General features: G+C 44.3%; 1 protein-coding gene across 2 annotated transcripts in view; it reads left to right on the forward strand.

The window, feature by feature from the left end:
- The window catches only part of EEIG1 (estrogen-induced osteoclastogenesis regulator 1), a 131,171-nt gene that overhangs the window by 83,441 nt on the left and 24,694 nt on the right, over window positions 1–23,036 (forward strand). For both annotated transcript variants that reach the window (XM_073600411.1, XM_073600412.1), the window contains 3 exons: window positions 17,014–17,134; window positions 21,070–21,099; window positions 22,423–22,539. In XM_073600411.1, coding sequence (XP_073456512.1) covers window positions 17,014–17,134; window positions 21,070–21,099; window positions 22,423–22,539 — 268 coding nt within the window. The remainder of the gene's footprint in view (window positions 1–17,013; window positions 17,135–21,069; window positions 21,100–22,422; window positions 22,540–23,036) is intronic.

A 23,036-nucleotide genomic window follows, 5' to 3' on the forward strand; every position in this document is an offset into this window, starting at 1 on the left:
TATACCTGTAGGTTCCAGGCAGCATACAAGTCATTTACATGCCGTATCATCATTTTAGGCAGTAGGAAACCCTAATGCCGCGTACACACGACCGGACTTTACGGCATACTTTGCCCGGCGGACTTTTCGACGGACTTTACGATGGACTTTCCGAATGAACAGACTTGACTACACACGATCAACCAAAGTCCGACGGATTCATACGTGATGACGTACGACCGGACTAAAATAAGGAAGTTCATAGCCAGTAGCCAATAGCTGCCCTAGCGTCGGTTTTTGTCCGTCAGACTAGCATACAGACGACCGGACTAGAGTCCATCTGATAGATTTGAAACATGTTTCAAATCTAAGTCCGTCAAACTTTTGAGAAAAGTCTGCTGGAGCCCATACACGATTGAATTGTCTGACGAAATCCGGTATGCCGGACCAAGTCCGCTCGTGTGTACGTGGCATTATCCAGTATAAGAACATTTGCCTTGAAGTCCAAATTCAGAATAGTAAAATTTAAATATAAAATTGGCTCAATATCTGTATAAGGAAAAATGTGCAACGTTCTCTGCAATATTCGTCTTCAGTATAGTTTCTGACTGACAATCTGCTCCATCCTATGCCAATGGTCTTCTTCCTGGTTGAGTATACAATGCGTCATGCAACCTCTTTCTGTGAGCCCAAGCTGTCATGGACACGCCCCCGGGGGGGTACGCCTCATCCCACAACCTGGGGTTGTCACTACTAGAGCACTGTTCTCTGCAGCAGACAGGACCTCCCACTGCTGACACTAATCATGTGACCAGCTGAAAAATGCATGGAAATTAGGTATGTTTACTCTATCAATTTAGCCTGCTAAAAGTAAAAGATACAGCTATTTCAAGCATCATTTGTGGCAGTTAAAGTGGTTCTAACGCCAATGCCAAAAGCTGAATATATTGCAGCTTAGCAGTCCTTAGATGCTGTTGCTCCAGCTAACCCATTTAAAGCAGTTACCTTTTTTTGGTATAAAGGTTTTAGGCCCCATGTACACGGGACGCTGCTAAACGTACGTTCAGAGGCAGTTGGACACTTTTTTCAACTGCCCCTGAACTCATTCAATGTTATCCTTTGTAACCATCTACACAGTTTTGTTTATTGCCGTTTTTAGGCAGTTGCGTTTAACAGCGTTTCTTCGAAAGCAAGAAAATGGGTTCAGATGCCGAAGATTTCCACATTTCAGACGCCAAACGTGACTAAACGCGGCAACCCTCGTTTGTTTTTTTTTTTTTTTTTTTTTTTTTTTTTTTTTTTAGAAAGGCTTCTAAACGCAAAACGGACCTTTTAAACGTGGGTTACTATCTGTCAAGTTAAATTGTTCAGGAGAGGTTATAAAAAAAAAGTCCCGTGTACATGAAGCACCATTGTCAGTGGTAAATGGTTTGTCTCAACCCTAAGACCTCATGTACACTGCTGCTGATAAAACGGAGGTTTAGGAGCAGTTGGGCATTTTTTTCAGCTGCCCCTGAACTCTCCTCTCTGTTATCTTATCAGTCATGTACACAGGGCCCTTTGTAGTCGTTTCTAGGCAGTTGAGTTTAGAAGTATTTTTTGGAAAGCAAAAAAATGCGTTCAGGATGGATGTTCAGAGGCATTTGAAACGCCAAAGCCTGTAACAGCTTGTAAATGCGCGTAAAAGCGTTATCTCACATTTAGCCGCGTTTCATTTACAGACGGTTTTTAATTTTTGACTATTTGAAGAAAAAAAAACGCTTTTAAACGCAGCATGTAAACGCAGCAAAACGGACGTTTTCAAGCGTCGGTTACTATCTGTCAAATTAAATCGGTCAGGAGAGGTTGTAAAACATTCTGTGTACATGAAGCCTAACTGCTGCATCTGCAGGACACCTTGGTCTGTGGTAAAATAATAGACTTGCTGGCTGGATCACCAGGTGAAAATAAAGGAAATCCTACAAGATAATGCAACCATCACATCTAAGAATTGGTAAGCTACAGTATAATAGTGTTTAATACCAGGTAAAGACACATAGAAGTGTTTAAAACATTTATTTGCAATTGGCATAAGTTTCATTTTCAGTGGAAAAAAAGAAATGAAGCTTTCATTGCATGTTCCCTGTTATCCATTAGCTGCTTTGGGTAGAAGATAGCAGCAGGTCCCAGTAGCACATGACCTGGCGGTTATGGAGGATATCTGCTGGAATAGGACTTTTGCTGTGAGAAGACTCCAGTGTAAGTGAGAATAGTGACTTGTTCTAACATATCCTGTCCTTTCGAGTTTGGACTTTGACCTTTTCTGATCCCTGAAGAATTTTAGGAATGTGTTCATGGCAAACTTGTTGCTACCAGCAGGCCCAGGAATCTGGTTAGTCCACCTCGAGGTTATATCCCAGGAGCTGCCGCTGTGTCTATTATCACTCCCATAAGCAACCAGTCCGGTTATCTGTCCCTAGATGTGTACCCTTGTAAAGCTCTTCCATTGACAGTGTTCCTTATCTCTGGAGTTACCCACCCTATAAGTACATGGACCTTGACTTAAGTCATTTGTCTACAAATTGGCACTGAAAATGAAAGTATGCAAGCTCAGTAGTGGAATACATTATCACACTATTCTGGTCCACAATTATTTCACATCGACCTTCAAGCTTCATGAGGCAAAATCAATTGAAGTCATCCATCTGTACGGGGGCTTTTATTAATAAAATGCTGAATTCAGCTGCTTGGAGAACTCCAAATTTAAAAGAAAAACAGATGCCAGAAACTGCCTAACTTGTTTTTACATTTTGCTGTTTGTGTAATCTCTCTTTATATCTCATTGCCACCAGAGTTGCTACATGAGTGCTGAGGCTGCCAGAAGATGTATTAGTCCATACATGTATTAGAATTATTATTGGTATTGTTTTAGTTGCCAAGGTACAATACCACTCCAGATATTTTCTCCTGGCTGATAGGGCAGCATAGCAATAATCTCTACAAACAATTTGTTTTTTGTCCAAAGCAATCCACCAAGCTTCATAAAGTTCTAAGTGCAGTCTTCTGACCTTACTTTCTGGTTTCTAGGCCTAGGCAAATGATGTCATAGAGGAGGAGGGGCTTTCTCTGCTAAGCACATCCCCCCTATTCTTTTTTTTTTTTAGACTATTTTTTAGGATCATGTCAGTAGTGATATCCTGTAGTCCCCTGGCTCCCGTAGAAGCTAATGGGTTTATTGAGTCACCCCCCCCTGCTCTGCCATGCCCTTATGCTGTGCCATAGGCATCTATCCACCAGGCATGGCACATTGGCATTGCTTTGAAGTAGAAGGGGTGCAGGATACTGGGCAGCCCTGGTTCCATATGTAGCAATACAGATAGCCTAAGTCGTTAAAATGAATACAGCTGATGGGCTAAGAAAGTCTAGGAAACTGTATGTAAGCAAATAATATTGTATTCATCACTAAATCTAAAGAGTAATATGATGAGAATGTAGATGCCAGTCTAGTGAGTAGTAGTTCAGTGACATTGACAGTGGAATCTGGCTTTGCTGACAGAAATAGAAACATATTACTACTTGTCCCTTTTCTGTTAATTAGATACTGTATGTGTGTTTTGTGCCATTATTAGTTTTTTATAGGTATGTCATTACATTTTAAAGTGATTGTAAAGTCTGTTTTTTTTTTTTTTTTTTTTTAAATATATATAAAAAAACAACATGTTATACTTACCTGCCCTGTGTAGTGGATTTGCACAGAACAGCCCCACCTCCCCTCCCCTCCTGTTGAGTGCCCCCACAGCAAGCAGCTTCCTATGGGGGCACTTGAGCCGAGTCACAGCTCCCTGCATCCATGTAGACACAGAGCTGTGGCCCGCCCCCGCCCCCTCTATCTCCTGATTGGCTGACTGACTTTGGCAGCAGTGGGAACCAATGGCGCTGCTGCTGTGTCTTAGCCAATCAGGAGGGAGAGTCTCGGACGGCTGAGACACTCGTGGACATGCTGGACAGAGATGGGCTCAGGTAAGTATTAGGGGGTGCTGGGGTGGCTGCTGCACACAGAAGGCTTTTTATCTGAATGCATTTAGATAAAAACAACCTTCTGCCTTTACAACTCCTTTAAGGATGTAGTAAATGTGGCAGGGGCTTTGCATGTTGGATAAACCCCTCACATACCAGCACACATGGACAGTTCAAAGTGAGTGACAGTCATGACATAGGCCATAGTTGTGTAAAGTCTGATATACTCACACAGTTTTTGTTTTTTCATTCATCCAGCGGGTTGCGTGAAAATAGAAAACACTGACAGATCTCTACAGCAACACAAATGATGGTGATGCTGGGATCCCTCCTGCTGTACTATTGTATTTTGTAAGATCCCCTTACAGATTTTCTGTAAAGGTGAACTTATGGCTTGGAAAAAATGCTGTTCCTTGAGGAGTTTAGCAGGTTTGTTTTAATGCCTCTAGAAGCAGCTAATGTTCTCCTATGTGTCCATGCATATTGGGCAGTCTAGAGGCGTTTTTTGTTTTCTCCTGTTTTTTTGCTGTGCAGATGCTATCAGTTACTCTTCTCCCCCTGCCCATTGAGTTCCAGACAGTATTATGCAAAACCTTACCTTTCTGTCTATTGAGCTGTGGTCCACATTGCAAAATCCACACTTCTCTTGTTGCCCATTATTGATATATGCTCAGCCCTCCCCCCCTGCTTTTTCCTATTTATCAAGACTTGATCAGTGCTGCAGATCCTCCCTCCATCTCTGTTGCCTGCCATTGAACCTCCGTATTGCACATCTTAATACCCTAGTTGCCCTGTTGTGCAACCAGTATTGCACAGCCTCACTCCTCTCTGTTGCCCCATATTGGTCAGTATTGCACCTCTCTACTCCTTCCCTGTTGCCTCTTGTTGGTCAGTGGTCAGCATTGCACAGTTGTACTGAATAGGAAGCACACTGCAGTAATTGAAGCTGATAATTGTGCTTGCGAGTCCCCAGGCTAGAGAAGGAGTCTGTGTGCCTAATGTAAACGTGTGTTTACAGTTCAGCGTGTTCCCAGCTGCCGCTTACATCAGTTTGTTATCTTCTCTCATGATCTGGGCCAGATGCGTTCTCCCCAGTGCCTGATAAGGCAGTCCGATCGAGAAGAGGAACCAGATCTTTACTAGTTATGTTTTGGCTGTTAGTAATTTGCCAGATATGGAAAGAGCCATGGACAGTTCCTGTATTTCCATTGTTTCCATCACTATTAATGAGCTGGTGTTGTGTATGGTACACTATATTCCATGTCATAGTGTGGTAGAATCCACCTTTCCACCTTTTCACTCTCTGGCTGTGAGGAAACATCAGGGAATCTGTTGAATTAGAGACGTAGTGGGGGTTATTTACGAAAGGCAAATTCCACTTTGCACCACAAGTGCACTTGGAAGTGCAGTCGCTGTAGATCCGAGGGGAACATGCAAGGAAAATAAAAAAATAGCATTTTAGCCTGTACATGATTGGATGATAAAATCAGCAGAGCTTCCCCTCATTTCAGATCTTCCCCTCAGATTTACAGCGATTGCACTTCCAAGTGCACTTGTAGTGCAAAGTGGATTTGCCTTTCGTAAATAACCCCCATAGTTTGATAATGGGGTATAGTCAAGGGTTACAGTTGAGTGTTTAGAGGGTTAAGAAAAGGTTTTAAGGTAAGGTGAGGTAACATCACTTCTGCCCACAAGACTGAGGAACATACACGGACATGGTTCTGTTGTGTTCACTTTATTGCATATGACCCTGGAGGTGGCAATCACATTTCTTTCTCCTTACTCTTCTCCTCTATTTCTTCTGTCTTTTATTTCCCCCTTTGCATCCCCCTCCCTCGCCCTTTTCCACCCATCTCTTAAGCTGGCCATACACAATTTCACCAAACATGTGACTATACACATTTGTATAAAGTATAGATCATAGCATGCAATAGACAGAGGGATATCCATTATGAACAGTACCTGGTGCAACATGACTTGAATTTATTATTATTATTATTATTATACAGGATTTATATAGCACCAACAGTTTACGTAGAGCTTTACAACTTGAGGGTAGACAGTACAAATACAATACACTTTGATACAGTAGGAATCAGAGGGCCCTGCTCCTTAGAGCCTACAATCTAAGAGGGAAGGTCAAGAGATACAAGAGGTAATAACTGTGGATGATGTGCTGATTGAGAAGATAAATGTACAGTTGTTAGGTGGGGGCCAGATAGGCTTCTCTGAAGAGATGAGTTTTCAGGGATCGTCTGAAAGTGGATAAAGTAGGAGAAAATCGGACAGATTGGGGTAGAGCATTCCAGAGGATGGGGGAGGCTCTGGAGAAGTCCTGAAGGTGAGCATGGGATGAGGTGACAAGGGAGTTTGAGAGCAGGAGGTCTTGGGAGGAGCGAAGAGAACGATTAGGTTGGTATTTTGTGACTAGGTTAGAGATGTAGCTGGGGGCCAGGTTGTGGATGGCTTTGTAAGTTATAGTTAGTATCTTGAATTTAATTAGTTGACTGAGTGGCAGCCAATGGAGGGATTGGCAGAGGGGTGTAGCAGACGCTGAGCGGTTTGTGAGGTGGATGAGCCTGGCAGCAGCGTTCATGACGGACTGAAGTGGGAATAGCCTATTTAGAGGTAAACCAATGAGGGAGTTGCAGTAGTCGAGGCGGGAGATGGAGTGGATTAGTAGCTTTGTGGTGACATTGGTTAGGAAGGGGCGTATCTTGGAGATGTTGCGGAGATTGAGGCGGCAAGTTTTGGATAGTGATAGAATGTGGGGTCGAAAGGTTAGTTCAGAGTCCAGGATTACACCTAGCACCTTGGCGTGGGGAGATGGGTTGATAGTTGAGCCGTTGATATTGACAGGGAAATCAGGGGAAGTGGCACCTGAGGGAGGAAATATCACGAGCTCGGTTTAGGATAGGTTGAGTTTGAGGAAGTGATGTGACATCCAGGCTGATATGTCTGCTAGTAAGTTGGTAATGCGTGAGGAGACAGAGGGAGAGAGCTGGGAGGTGGAGAGATAGATTTGGGTGTCATCAGCGTAGAGATGATATTTAAAGCCGTGTGAGGCAATCAACTGACCCAAGGAGGTGGTGTAGATTGAGAAAAGGAGAGGTCCAAGAACAGAACCTTGGGGGACCCCAACGGAGAAAGGAAGAGGAGAGGAGGAAGTAGAGTTGTAAGTGACACTGAAGGAGCGGTGGGATAGGTAGGATGAGAACCGGCGAAGATTACAGTCACGGAGACCAAAGGAGTGGAGTTTTTTGAGGAGGAGGGGGTGGTCCACTGTGTCAAAGGCAGCAGAGAGATCCAGGAGAAGTAGTACAGAATAGTGCCCATTGGCTTTAGCCATTAGTAGGTCATTTGAGAGTTTAAGGAGAGCAGTTTCTGTGGAGTGTTGAGGGCAAAAACCGGACTGAAGGGGATCAAGAAGTTTATTCATGGTCAGATGGTCGCTTAGTCGGTTGTAGACCAGTCTTTCAAGAAGTTTGGAGGAGAAGGAGAGTAAGGAGATGGGACGTAAGTTGTTGAGATTGGTGGGGTCCAGTGAGGGCTTTTAAGCATGGGGGTGACTAGCGCATGTTTTAGAGAGTTTGGGAAGATGCCACAAGAGAGGGAGAGGTTGAAAATGTGAGTTAGAGAGTGTAGAATCGAGTCAGAGGGTGAGCGGAGCATTTGCGAGGGAACAGGATCCAGGGGGCAAGTGGTTAGATGAGTGCTAGATAAAAGTTTAGCAACCTCAGTAATAGTAGCAGGGTTGAATGAGGGAAGTAATGATTGTATCTGTGGACATTGGGTGTTGCATGGGGGAGGTTTTTGCGCATTGGTGATCTCCTCATGAATTGTATCAATCTTAGTTTTGAAGTGATTGGCAATCTCCTGGGCAGTGAGTGAGTTGGTGGGTGGAGGCAGTGGAGGACAGAGTGGAGTGTTGAAGGTAGAGAAGAGTTGATGTGGACTGGATGAGAAGGTGTTAATGAGTGTGATAAAGTAGGTCTGTTTGGCAGTGTGAAGACAGGAGTAGTATTTTAGGAGGGCAGATTTATATTGTGTGAAGTCTTCCTGGGTCTTAGTCTTATGCCACAGGCGCTCAAGAGCGCGGCTACGTTTTCTGAGACTTCTGATGTCATCTGTTTGCCCGGGTTGTAGCAGTCGGGGCCTAATTCTGCGTGTAGTGAGGGGGGCAAGCTTGTTTAGGGAGGAAGACACTGAGCTGTTGTAGATGAAAGTAGCTAGGTTGGGGCAGGACAGAGGTGAGATTTTGTCATAGAGGTGATCAGTAGCAGAGTAGAGAAGAGAAGGGTTGAGGTGGCGAAGGTTTCTACGTGTAAAGGTCGGTTCACACTGGGACGACTTGGGATCCGACTTGTACGCCCTCAAGTCGCCCCAAGTCGCCCCAGAAAGAGATTCACATTTAAGTGAATGGGAGCGTCTTAATAGACACTACTGAAGTCGCTCCAACTTCAGAGCGTACTCCCTGTACTACTTGGATCCGACTTGGTAGGCGACCTGTACCATAGAAATCAATGGAAGTCGCCTCCAAGTCGGATCTCTCTCTTAAAGTCAAGCGACTTTGCAGGGAAAACCCCTCCCTCCCAGAGAGCTGATTGTCCTGTGATTGGCCACAGCCAAAGTCGCCTGTCCTTGAAGTCGCGTTGTAATTTGCTAAAGTCTCGCTGAAGTCGCGCCGAAGTCGCGTTGAAGTCGCTGTGCAAAGTCGCGTTAAAGTCGTGTTGCCCCTGTGTGAATCGAGCCTAACTGTTAGGCGGTTGGAGGGAGAAGAGGTGGAAGACAGGGAGAGAGCAAAACTAATAAGGTGGTGATCAGAGAGTGGGAGTGGATTGTTGGAAAGGTTGCATGAAGTGCACAGATAGGAGAAGACAAGGTCAAGGGTGTTGCCGTTGGAGTGGGTAGGAGCCTGTATCCATTGCTTCAGGTCAAGCGATGAGGTTAGACTGAGAAGTTTAGAAGTAATAGTAGTGTTAGTGTTAACAGGGATGTTGAAGTCCCCAAGAATAATTGTGGGGATTTCAGAAGAGAGAAAGTAGGGTAGCCAGGCAGAGAAGTCATCAAGAAAGACTGATACTGGTCCAGGGGGCAGGTAGATGACAGCAATTCTTAGAGAAATGGGAGAGAATAGACGAATGCAATGTGCCTCAAAAGAGGAGAGTGTCAGAGAGGGAGGTGGTGAAGTTCCTGATAGGTGCTGCATGGGGCTAGAAGGATTCCCTCTCCACCTCCCTTCCGTCCACTTGGTCTGGGGGAGTGAGTCCAGAGAAGGCCCCCATGGGAGAGGGAAGCAGGAGAAATAGTATCTGATTCATGAAGCCAGGTTTCAGTAATGGCAAGTAGGTTAAAGGAATTTGTGATAAAGAGGTCGTGAAGGGCGGTGAGTTTGTTGCAGACAGGACGTGCATTCCACAGGGCACAGGAAAAGGGGGGGCTGGTTTTGGAAAGGGGAATAGAGACCAAGTTCTGTGGGTTGCGGCTCCTGCCAGAGGGTGTAGGGGGCTGGGAGCGTTGGGCAAAGACAGATGATGGTGGCCCAGGGTTTGGGGATATGTCACCAGAGATTAGGAGAAGCAGAAGGGTGAGGGAGGTAATGTGGGAATGTGATTTATGTGAAGGGGCATGTCTCAGAGTACTGGAGGTTTTATCAGTATATGGATGTAGAATGAGCAAGAGTTGGTAGGAGCAGTAGTAGGGAGAGGACAGAAGGAAGGGTGATATGTATAAGCAGGCGGGTGGAGAGGGGGGGTGAAGGTAAGAGAGTTTGAGGAGAGAGGACAGGAGTGTCAGAAGCAGTGGTAGAGAGTGCATGTTACAGAGTGGAAGGAGAGCTTATTAGAGAGACAGGGTCACCTGCAGTCTGTTAGGTGCTTTCCAGTGCAGATTGCTATATTTGTTTGCTTCGTGCAATCGCTGAAGTGCAGAGATTGACGTGCATATCACTTGTAGAAAGAATCACTTAGAGATAGAAGCCTTAAGGATAGAAGCCATTGCAATGTGCTCCCCCAGCAATGTGCTGACCCCTTAAGGATGCTCAAATTTATACTGTTATAAGGGTGGGGTTGAAGTTAATAAATTAATCATGAGTGACTATAAGAATGCCTAACAATCAAAGTGGACTTTTTGCTTCTAAAGTCAGAATAGCAAGAGGCCAGAGACCAAGATAAGATCAACACATAAAACTTAGGTAAGACAGTCCAGAGCAACAAAAAACAATGTCATGGTTATGCACACAGGGCAACAGATATAGAAGGCCACATACCAAAGACACACACACAGAGACAGCAAGAAAATCCCAATTTCATTTAACGGTGGAAGATGTGGTTGAGCTGACACATACTAAAGACACACACACACAGACAGCAAGCTGATTTACTAAAGACAAATAGGCTGTTCACTTTGCAAGGAAATTTTCCTCAGAGCTTAGACCCCTTTCACACTGGAGGCATTTTTCAGGTGCTAAAGGGCTAAAAATAGCGCCTGTAAAGCACCTGAACCCCTTGCAGCCCCAGTGTGAAAGTCCGAGTGCTGTCACACTGGAGCGGTGCGCTTGCGGGACATTAGAAAAAAGTTCTGGAAGCAGCATCTTTGGAGCAGTTTAGGAGCACTGTATACACCGCTCCTCCACCAATCGCCTGCAAAGCGATTCGACAGCAAAGCTTTTCAGGCGCATTTAACCCTTTCTTCGGCCGCTAGCGGGGGTTAAAACTAGCACCGCTTTACCACTAACGTGGCCACGCAGTGTGTGTGAAAGGAGTCTCAGTGAATGTGGGGAAATTCACTTTGCAAAAATGCCCAATCACATGCAAGGAGAAAAAAAAAATCTGCATTTTTGCTTGTACAAGTTTGGATGATAGAAGTCGGCAGAGCCCCCCTTTTATTACTAGGCTCTGGGGAAAATTCCTTTGCAAAGTGAACAGTCTATTTGTCGTTGGTAAATCAAGCTCTGCATTTAGTGTAAATCTGACCAATTGCAATGACAGAAATGTTTAAGAATTTGAAAAGAATTGTTATGTATTAAATATATTTAAAATCATTTTGCACAAATATCTAAATTTGGCTTGATTTCAGTGTTTTGTAATCTTATGTAAAGCTTTTCCCAAGTTGAGAGATGTTCTGCATTCACATGAGCTGAGAGGAGAGAGCAGAGGGATGACCTCATCGGTCTGTTGGTGCTCCTTCACTGTCCAATCATAGGCTGGGGAGAGGAGGTAATCATCCTGTGTTCTGGGTTAATGGAGATGGAATAATCCTGAGAGGTAAGTTAGGAGATCACTGCCTGCTCCATTCGATGGCTGGGCTCCTGTACAGCAGACCACAGCATCATTGCAGGATGTGCCATATAAATGGCAATGCAAGCAGAGTGGGTGTCAGTCATTGCATCCTCTCTCTGATGAGGCCAACAAGTTTCATAAAAGAAAACTTTGAAATAACCTAAAGGCAGGCAAACTTCAATAAATGACTCAATTAACATGATGCTAGTTGGGCTTTAAGACTATGTAGCCATTGACTTGCTGATACTTATGGGTGGGGAGGTCTGCACCTGTCCTGCTCTACCTAGAAGATCCAGGACTCCGTGACCCAAGTCGCCTCTCTGAAGTCTATACTCTTCTACACTCCATGCACTCACAGCACTGGCTTTAAGAACTAATCATAATAACCTCTCTGTTTTCAGTGCTGCCAATTACATAGCAGGCCTATATTTTACCTAAAATTGCAAATCACTTGAGGATTTCAGTGAGGGTTACAGTTTCATGATAGGGGTAAAGGCAATTACCGAGGAACCGAAAGCATTGTGACATACAGAGGGCTTCATCATTTCATCCCCCCCCCCTCCCTTTCTGTCTGATCTTAGCTTCTGGGCTCATTCAGATGGGACACATTAGTTTTATCTCAGCTCTGTGCATTCAGCTGTGAACCATAGGAAGTCCTGCCTGCATGTGACAGTTCGGGTTCCTGTCAGCTGCAATCACACTTCACTGAGTTGCTGCACTGCCACTGTGTCCATCAGAATAATTGCTGAAAATGTTTTACTCGGTCTCTATGCGATTTCCTGCTAAGATCGCAGTCCAGAAACACTGCTAATTCATCAGATCCATATATGCAAAGACTTATATCAACTGTGTTTTAACTGACAGCTAGTAGAAAAAGGGATGCTGTATCTGCTTTATTTTTTGTTTTGGATAGACACGGGTGTGCTGATTTGCATTCTTGCCGGTAACACAATTCCCCTATAGCAGCTGCACTACTAAGCTACACATACAACATGTCTCTACATATACAACTAAATATTTTTTTCAAATCTAATTACACTTGTGAAATAGATCTGATGCTGCGTCTGTCCCCTGCCGGCTCTACACTGAGAACTGGGTGAGCAATGACTGCTGATCGCTCCCTTCTCCCCTCCCCTCTGAGCAGAGGTCTGTGAATGTGACCGGTCCTCAGTTCTGTCCCTCCAGTGCTTACTGGAATGCTGGGCTGGGGAGAGGAGTAAGAACGTGGCTCTGAGAGGCTGAGCCAGCTGCCAGTCCAGGCATCTGGGCGAATCCCGACTATAAAGTCGGGATCTTTTCCCAGTTTGGACCGGCTTAGTGCCTGCTGTCGGCTGAAACCAGGTCACAGGAGTGCAGAACAAACTGCACTCCTGTGAGCCGTAGAAGTCGAGCCAAAAAAACTTGGGCCATATTTCTTCTTTAACGTAAGTTCTCACCAGCAGTTTTCATAACCTCTTGCCTTGAATTGTAACAGTAGTGTCTCTGTATTTTGTAAAGTGCTGCACAAACTGTTGTCATCCTGTATAATGATAATAATCTAAACCCAGAAACAAACCGAATGCAGCCACCACACAGGCAAGGGCTGGTAAGCTGAAATACATTACTCTTGTTCTTGGGTTTACATATTCTTCAATATAATAAGTCTCAAAAAAATAAAAAATATATTTGGTTTGATTTGCTTAAAACATATGTCACAGTGCATGATTGTTCATTTTCAACAGAATTTGTACAGAATAGTTTCTAAAAGGAAAACCACATAAGGTGTTGAGTAGGTCCCCTGGTAGCTAGAGGAAGCTGTACCTCCCCAGGATATTGTCACAGATCTGTGGCTTAAGTCGTTTCCTTTCCAAATGAGCTGCACGCTACACCAAGCCTCAGCTACTACAGGACTGCGGCATGCATTGTCAGCAGGGCTATATCATATTTTGAACATCGACCTTTTGATAATACGATAAATCGATGAATAGCGATTAAAAAAAAAAAAAACAGGCTTATTTAGTAAAGCACAGGATCTCTGGGTTTCAAAAAGCATCGCAAGGATACTTATAATGTCATGATAATAGTGACAGAGAATTAACAGCAATATTTGTGACATTACAGTGCCTCCAATTGCATCATAATATTGACTGTAATATCATGTTCCTTTCTGCACAGATTCTCTTTAGGCTAACCAAAATATGTAGTGCAGTGCTACCCCGACTAAACTCAATTCACATAAAAAGCTTTCAATAATCAAGTGATATAAAAATAATGGTGAAAATGCATTGTATGTATAGTGGTCACTACCTTAAGGTAGGTGATCTTTCTGTGTTTAAATGACAGGGTACAGTTTCATGTAAATTTAGTCAGGTCTGTATTCCTATTTCAGGCCTGGTTGTTTATTCTGGGGACTGGGAGTGTCAGTGTAGTGCAGGGTGTGGCCACTTGTGCTTGGACCCAGAGATGCCTCCTCTTGCTTTCAGTGGAAATGGTTCTGGAAGAGAGGTTGGACTTGGGATCTGAGTGGCAGGCAGCTCATGTGTGGAGTTTTGGCCAATCATTAATTTGTTTGGCAGGAGGCGGGACTCCCATATAAGCTGGGGTCTCATGAGAGGAAGAGAGAGAAGCCCCCTGCGAGAGGGAGAGAGACAAAGCCCCCCCTTCAGGGAGGGAGAGACGGTGAGCCCCCCCTTCGGGGAGGGGGGACCAGGCCACGCAGAGGAGAGGAGTAGGAGACACCACACAGCATGTAGGGAGGGGAGCGTGCCAGACCGGAAAGGAGGGATGGAGGAGCCATCAGGAAGAAGTAGGAACTAAGCGGAAGAAGAAAACTGGGTGACCGACTGTTTGTGAGTGGCACATGGACTGTTGATCAAGTGAGTGGAAGCCCAGGGGAGCGGTACTTTCAGAGGCCGAGGATGTTGGTACGAAAGTCAGTGGTGATGCAGGCACTAATGGTGTGTGACTTCAAGGTTCAACATGCCCAGGGATCCAATCAGTCAGGCGGGAGGAATTATTTAGAGTTATGTCCTTTTTTGCTCAACTTGGAAGTACTGTACAAATGGGAAGTAGTGGTCAAAAGGTGGAGGTAGAGCTCCGAGCATAAATAGAGATACAGATTGTTCTAAAAAGGTCTACGGGTGAAGAAGTTATTCAGAGTGACTCTTTGCTACAACAGCCTTGTATTCTCTAAAGTAAATCTACCAAAGCCTGTATGCAAAGAGTTATTCAGAGTGGCTCTTTGCTATTCACTTTAATTATGCTCAAAGACCATACTACTCCAGTTTTCCCCTGAGAAGTTATTCATAGTGACTTTTCATTATCCGCATTGCTCTAAGTATTTGCATGGAAAGTCAAAGGAAAGATTATGAATCAGTGAAAAGAGCATCTCAGAAAACCTTTTCCCTGTCCCAGTTCAAGTTATGCAAATACAAGCAAGAGAAAAGTATGACATGGACTGTTTCTATTTCTATGGGCTGCGATGTGCTAGGTGGTAAATGTGATTTACGGATAGAACAAACAAACAGCAGCTCCTTCGGGGGTAGTGCGCTACATATACAAGCATGTTATGAGAGACGGAACCCTCCAGTGGTGCGCTGTCACCCCTAACAGGGCAAAAATACTGCTCAGTCATCCAGATCAGGAGTTGTTTTTAGGTATTCCAGAACAAAGATTCCTCTGCATAATACTCATCATCACATATACATCCATATAAAAGAGGGAAAAAACTCTCATAGTGCTTTCTGTATGCTTTATTCAACAATAAGGGTTAACAGCACTCGCAAGCAAAGTAGTAAAAGCACATGTTTAACCAATCCAATATATGTGAACATATAAATGACACCAATGGTACAAATAACCAATACTCTAATGCAGGGGTCTTCAAACTATGGCCCTCCAGTTGTTTAAGAACTACAATTCCCATCATGCCTAGCCATGTCTGTGAATGGCCGAGTTTTACAATGCCTCATGGAATGTGTAGTTCCGCAACAGCTGGAGGGCCATAGTTTGAGGATCCCTGCTCTAATGGATCCAGAGCATCCATTAGCATGTTAGTGAGCGTAGTCAAATCTCTGAAAGCGATATTTTCTCAGCAGGAGCCCTGCTTCCCTTCTCAGCACTCAGAGTTACATTCAAATTGCCGAGTAATATGTACTTCTGGTACTTACAGCTGCGTCATGCGGCCCGAGCCCAGTTCCCTGTCTCCCCGAGTCTTGCTATGGATCTTATTGAAGAACTTCTAGCTCAGGAATCATTATCTAAACTGCTGTCTGCTCTTTACCTGGCCTTGCTGAGAGTGGACTCCCTTAAGCTGGAAAGTCTATGAGATCTATGGAAAGCTGACTTTCCCGACGTGGATAGGGAGGACTGTTTGGAAGATGGTACCAAATTGTTAATTTCCTCACAAGACGTGTTGATTCAGGTAAAGCTCTTACACAGGGTTTACTATACCCCCCCCCCCCTGAGACTGCGCAGAATCTACCCTCAGAGGTCACAGGAATGCCCTAGATGTGGTGAAAGTTTTGGCACGTATTTACAGTACATATGTTTTGGAGTTGTCCGAGGATAGCTCGGTTTTGGAGAGAAGTGGTTGAACTTATTAACCATCTGACGCTCCCAATATCTCCAGAACTTGCATTGTTGGGAATTCTGGATGATCAGCAGAGGCCTAGATACACTAAACTGTTGATAGCTGATTTGTTATACTTTGCCAAGAGGGAAATCATTCTCAAGTGGAATGCCTGTTCCTCTCCCTCCGTAGATTCTTGGGGAAAAAATCTGTTAATGCTGTTCTTCCTATGTACAAATTGACTTACATTAATAGGCATTGCCCTAGAAAGTTTGACAAGGTGTTGCAGCCGTGGATGGCTTAGGTGGAGGGGCTTCTCTCATCGAATCCTTGATCCCACTGCTGGTTGGCTGTGACACCTCTCTTGTCCCCTCTAGTTGGTGCAGTGACCTGGGTACAGTTTCCCTTATGAGTTGGTGCCTTTAGTTCTCTATATGACTTTTTCCATAAGGTGGACTTTGAGTCCTTAATAATGTCCGTGTGTGATGTATTTTTTGATTATGTACATGCTACTGGATTTGTACAATGCCATTGTTTCAATAAAAAAAGGAACATTCTGTTTGTTAAAGTGATTATAAATGCTATTTTTTTTAAATTATTATTAAAATAACAAAACGTTATACTTGCCTGCTCTGTGCAATAGTTTTGTACAGAGCGACCCTAATCCTCCTCTTCTTGGGTCCCCTGCTGGCTCTCCTAGTTCCTCCCCCTGCCAAGTGCACCCATAGCAAGCTGCTTGCTATGGGGGCATGCATGCAGCCTTGCTCCCATGCCCCGCTCTAAATTGACACACAGTGTGGCTTGGCCCCACCCCCTCTCCCTCCTCACTACCAGTGATTGACAGCATCATGAGCCAGTGAGGAAGGAGAGAGCCACTGCTCTCATGCACATGACTAGATTGAGATTGGGCTCAGGTAAGTATAAGTGAGGGCCTTGGGTGGGCGGGGGAGGAGAAGGATCTGCACGCAGAAGTTTTTTTTTACCCTAATGCCAGGAATGCATTAGGGTAAAAAAACCTTCTGCCTTTAGAAAAGCTTTAAAATTGCCCCTCTATTCTGCCCCATTTATGTGTAGAAGCAGGACTTCTGAAATTATTGTCTATGTAAAAAATGTTTATTCCCTGCTGTATTAACATTTGTTATTTGATAAGTATAAGCAATTTTCACAGTTGATGAGACTAAACCTGTCCCCTTGTTTCCTCACAATCAGGGAGGAAGTACAGGAAAACTGTGTTCGCTGGGCGAAGAAACTGAACTTTGTCTGTAAAATGAGTGCCAACCCTGCCACTGGTGTGCTGGACCCCTGCATCTGTAGAGTCTCCGTCCGGAAGGTGAGCAGATGACAACTGTGACACACTGCTGGGGGGGGGGGGGGACAGGGGATGCCAGAAGAGGCCATTATGTCTGCTAAGCCGTATAATCTCAGCGTATGGTCCAAGGATTTAGTATGATGCTGAGACCAAGTAATTGTTCAGTGAGGGGTTATACAACTAAAATGGCAAGATGACATCATGGACAGGGAGGGAGCTGTGCCAGCAAGTCTGTGGGATCTCACTTCAATTGTATTATATCCCTGGTTCAGAGTGTGGCCGTGTTGTCACTTGTTCCTTGGGAACACGGACTGCAAAGTGCTGGTTCAGCCCCTCACTGGCTCTTGGTGGATTAATAGAAAGTGCAGTTTAATGTGCGCCTGTCTCCTGTACTGACGCTAGGCAGACATTTTGGGGGTACACCTCTCGCTTCCTTTGGTGGCTATTGGACAAGAAGTGAAGGAAAATCTCCCAATTGGGATGCAGATGACAAAAAACCTAGCAGAGGTTATAACCCTCCCTTACTCTTTCGGGGGGGGGGGGTGCAGATACCTGTATTAGACAGGTATCTGCACCCACTTCCGGGAATAGACTCCCGCGGGAGTTACGCCCCCTCCCGCACCGCCTCGCTGTCTTCTGGGAAACACACAGGTCCCAGGAGATAGCGGGGACCACTTAGACGCGCAGCGTGACTCGCGCATGCACAGTAGGGAACCGGGAAGTGAAGCCGCAACGCGTCACTTCCTTATTCCCTCACCGAGAATGGCGGCAGCCGAGAGCTGAGCTATTGCTCGGCTTCGGCTGCCGACATCGCTGGACTCCAGGACAGGTAAGTGTCTGTTTAATAAAAGTCAGCAGTTGCAGTATTTGTAGCTGCTGGCTTTTAATAATTTTTGTTTCAGGTGGACTCCCTCTTTAACGTTTCTGTGCAGGCAAACCTTAATTTATTTATTTTTGGTTTTGATAGAGAAGAGTAGGGTTAGAACTACTAGCGGGTTTTTATTGCTCTGTGTGTGTCTCCTCTCCGAAAAGACCCCCCCCCCCCTCAGTTTACCCTGATTATTGTCACCAATACAGAAGCGGATGGGAAAATCCAAACTTTTAGGCCTCATGCACACTGGACGTTAAAATAACGTTATAAAAACGCCAGTAGTATTGCATTGAGTTCTTCAACGTTTTTGCAATAGCATTTTTTTAGCGTTTTTTTTTTAATGGATCAAAAACGTTAAACGCTGGTGAGCCACGTTTTTGAGCGTTTATCGGCCTTTATTGATATTGGAGTGTTTTTACAGCTGTAAAACTCCTCTCAGAACCCACTAGTTTTGGGGGTTTTTTACAGCCAAAAAATGCTCCAGCCAAAAACAGTTGATAACAGCCTATGTGTGAATGGACTCATAGGATATCCTACTGAGGAGTTTATTGACTGTAGAAAAAAATGTCTGAAGCGAAAAACAGCAGCTGTAAAAATGTCCAGTGTGCATGAGGCCTTAGAGTTGTCACCAGAAGAAGACGTGAGAGGAAATTTTTCATAGAGGACAATTGTTACAGTGATAATTGTCTAATAAGGGAGTTCTTCTGACTTTGGGGAAATTTCTTCCTTTCCAGTTGATTCTCCAGAGCAGGGAAATAGTGGTACACAGACAGGAGAAAATAACCTAATGGGTTTCATCCCCTTCCTGTTTTTTCCACAGCCCAAAAAAAATGGGGGGGAAAAAGGAAAAAAAAAGTTTTGACTATACATACACTTTAAAAGTGGTTCTAAAGATTAAATGTTTTTTACCTTGATGCATTCCCGTTTACTAAAGTGTTACTAAAGTCAGTTATTATTTTTTTATTTTTTTTATTAAATTTAACGAACATGTTATACTTACCTGTTTGTTGCAGTGGTATTGCACAGAGTGGCCCTGATTCTCCTCTTCTCGGGTCCCCGACGGCGATCTTGGCTCCTCCTCTTCTTTTTATGACCACCATAGCCAGCGCGCTCCCAACCTGCGTGTCTGTGGAGCCGCGCTCTATAGACTTGCACAGCGGGACTTAGGCCCGCCCCCCACTTCCTCTTCACTGAAATTGATTGACAGCAGCAAGAACCAATGGCTCCTGCTCCTTCTCGAATGCTGCGTGAAGTGAAGGGGAGCATAGCTGCAGCCATGCACAGTGCTGATCTCTTCTCCCCTCTCTAACTCTTCACACAGGGGAAGGGTGGCACAAGGGAATTGAAAACATTTTTCACCTTAATGCAAAAAGGTAAAAAACATCTCTACGTTTAGTAACACTTATGGTAAAAAATGTTTTGCCGTTTGCCATGCCCTCCCTCTAAATACTTACCCAAGTCCTGTATTTATTCAGCACTGTGCCAATCTGCTGATCTTCTCTCCTCTCTCCCCGCTCTTACAAGCTTGGCTGAGAGCATTAGGAACCATTGGCTCCCACTGCCATCAGTCAAATCCTGTGAGCAGATTGTGGCATGGGGGTTGAGCTGCACTGTGTGTGTCACCAGACACATAGTTCTGCTTGAGATCCAAGCCACAATACTGTCCCCATAGCATGCAGCTTGTTATAGGGGCAGACACACAAGAGGACGATCAAGCCAAGATCGCTGGTGGGGGACCCCAGAGGAGGAGGTTCAGGGCTGCTCTGTGCAATAGCATTGCACTCACTGCACAGAGCAGGTGAGTATATCATGTTTATTTTAATTTAAAAAAAAATATTTGTCTTTACAAACACTTTAAATCAACAGCAGTCGGCTCCTGATTACTTAGTGGTGGCAGCATGATTAGCTTTTTTTTTTTAAATCCGGTAGTTTTTATTAAACAGATTTTCTTTTAACAGGATCAACTTATACTAATACACACTTCAGAATGAGTTTGAAGCATCACATAGGGCAGCATTATTTTAAATGTAATGTAAATATCTACAATCTTTCTGCCTGCTTGGCAGATTATATTTACATCTAAACAGTTAATATGTACATATACTATAATACCGCTTAAATGGCTTTGAAGTGTTTGTGCTGATTTCCAGGTTACTCTTTCCCTCATTAAACCTGTACTAAGAAAATATGTAGGCTGACATCTGGCTGTCATCACTTCAATACTTCTTACTGACAGAACAAGTATGCAGATCAGGAGCTCAGACCTCACTCTGACATTTCTGGGTTGCATGTTTGTTCCAAGTAAGTGATTCAGAAAATACTGAAGCCGTTGGATCAGCATGACAAGCAGCTCACTAAAGAAAGTCTGCAATGGCTGCTACCTAACATCTCTTACTACAGGTTTTCTTTAAAGTGAACCTTTTATGTAATCATGTTTGAGAAAAGGAATCTTCCTATCACCATAGCACTGGGAGAGGTGTTCTGTAGTCTGCACAGAGGACTGGGAACAATGCTAACAGCAGAGGTAGAGAACATAGGAAGACCAACAGGTATTTTTTTTTATTAACATAGCACACTAAAAGGTATATTTTAACTAATTGAAATAGGGCAAATAAAGAGAAGTTCAGTCATACACTTTAATTTTTCCACTATCAGGAGTCTGGCCATATTGTTTTCCCTGGTGAGGTTAAGAGCAGAATTGACACCTTTGTATCATAGAAGTCGTGCCATACTCTGATAATTGAGTGAGGACTATTAATGGAGTATTGTGTCTGCAGACTATATGTGGGGCTTGCTGTGTGTTCAGTGATGTGGGTGAGATGAGTAGGAGGTATTGTAGAAGATGCTGTGCGTGTGAGATGTAGGCTGAGCCTGTGTGATGCAGGATGTGAGATGTGGGCTGCAGTGCGCACACATAATACTACACGTCGTCTTAACCCTTTAATCACCACAGTGATCTCTGATAATTGTTGGGGATGAAGAGATTATAGGGGGGGAGCTGACTGAACAGATCTCTGTCACTAATGGTTCCTGCTTGTTTGCTCGATGGCGTCAGAATGGAAATAATAATCTTTTCCTGTTACAGGAACTGAAGGGTGGAAAAGCGTTTTCAAAGGTAAGACAGGAGAAATAAATCTTTCATTAGACTGTAGTGTTTTTTTTCCCTTCATCCTGACAGTACGCAAACATTTTGGGTTTTATGCAAAACTTATCCAGGTCAAGCCAATGGGTTCAATTTAATGCTCCCTCCCCAGCAGCCTATAAGCTGATGACACACACGGGCGACTCTGCCGCTAGGAATCCTGCTGCTGATAGTTTGTCAGAAACCACAACGACAGGATTGCTAAGAGGTTGCCTGTTTGTCCCTATGTAATCACTCCCATCAAATTCAGCAGCGTTTTAGTCAGCGACAGAGCGGCATCTCACTGTATGTGACTATAAAGGGAGCGATTCCATGGGACACACAGGCAGCCTTTTTCAGATGGCGATTTCTCACTAGCTCGTGTGTCATTAGCCATACTCGCTTTTACTTTACCCCACCTCAACTCCATTCATCCACCAGAATTGAGGAAGCCCTGTGTAAACTACGTATTACTTCAGTGACATGAATACACCCACAATGCCCCTGGTCGGCAGAGACCATGTGATCTCCGATACCTAGGCTTTAGATCACAAGAGTGAACTTGGGGATGTCAGGCATTATATTTATGGGTAAACAGGGTTATTTTTGTGTTGTTTTTTTTAATGTTTATACTCATAATAATGTGATTTGGAAATGTTCACAAATGCCCAGGCTGAATCCTGCGGAATGTTATGGGTCCAGTTCAGGAGATGCTTTGCATATAAACACAGCAGCCTGGAAACTTAGGAAGGTATTGATTCTTACCTGTGTATTAGGTTACAGATTTTCAGGTAGGGAGTCAGAGCTTTTTTGGAAATGTGACTTGCGTTTTACAAATGGCAGAAGAGCCGTAAAGAATCTACTATGCATCACATGACAGACAGACCGGACATCAGTCCAGTATTATCACACTATCATTGGGAGAGTGTGAGAAGAGCCTGGTCAGCACACTGTGGAGGAAGCCGCCATAAGGACACTGTGGGCTGAGCATCCTCCCATTTTAGGCCCCTTCCTCTCTGGGTTTCCTGACACTGTGATGGGATGTAGAGACCCCCAGCCAACACCACCATGTGACGCAGGCAAACACTGCGATAAAAGTACTTATTTGTTTCCTTTCTATTAAGATGCGTAACTTGTGGCACTGGCAGGGAGTGAACAGGGGGAAATAGTTGTGGCGCTGTCCTTTTCCTATCTTTATAACAATACGTAGTGTGCATACATTGCAATCATTTTCCCATCATTCCTTAGTCTTAGCTTGTGTGCCTCCATCTTGGCTGTCTCTCTGTCTCTCTCAAATCATTATTGTTTCCTTTACAGCTGGGCTTTGCTGACCTAAACCTGGCTGAGTTTGCAGGTTCTGGATCCACAGTACGCTGCTGCCTTCTGGAAGGATATGACACACGAAATACCAGACAGGACAACTCTATCCTAAAGGTATCGTATGCTACTTTTGAGTCATTATCATTCACTCTAGCCTTCTTCCTGTTTTACTTGCCTACTGATCTTCACTTTTATCCAGCTTCTGTCAAATTATATTAGAGAAAATAATTTTGTAGGTTATGTTATTTTTTTAAAGGTTAAGTTCACGTTTAGAAACATGTTGCATTTTACACCCTATCTAGGATGTAACATGTTCCTAAGCACCCACTTCCCACCCCCCACAGCCCTCTCTTTTTGACAGTATGCAGGAGTCCTCTCCCCTGCAGCCACTGTCACATTTAAAATGGGTGCAGCTGTGTGTGGCTCTGCCTGCACAGCCGCATCATTCATTCACAGAGATCTGTGAATGAATAAACTACAAGTCTCATCTTCCACCGCAGCAGACAGACATGTAGTTATCAAGGGACCACAAGTGCGGTAACCAGTGCCCTCAAAGTTCAGTACAGAGGAAGTTTCTGCAGGAGCCTAACCTTGCACTCATGATCCACTGA

Source organism: Aquarana catesbeiana, linkage group LG09 (assembly GCF_042186555.1).
Source record: "Aquarana catesbeiana isolate 2022-GZ linkage group LG09, ASM4218655v1, whole genome shotgun sequence".
NCBI lineage: Eukaryota > Metazoa > Chordata > Amphibia > Anura > Ranidae > Aquarana > Aquarana catesbeiana.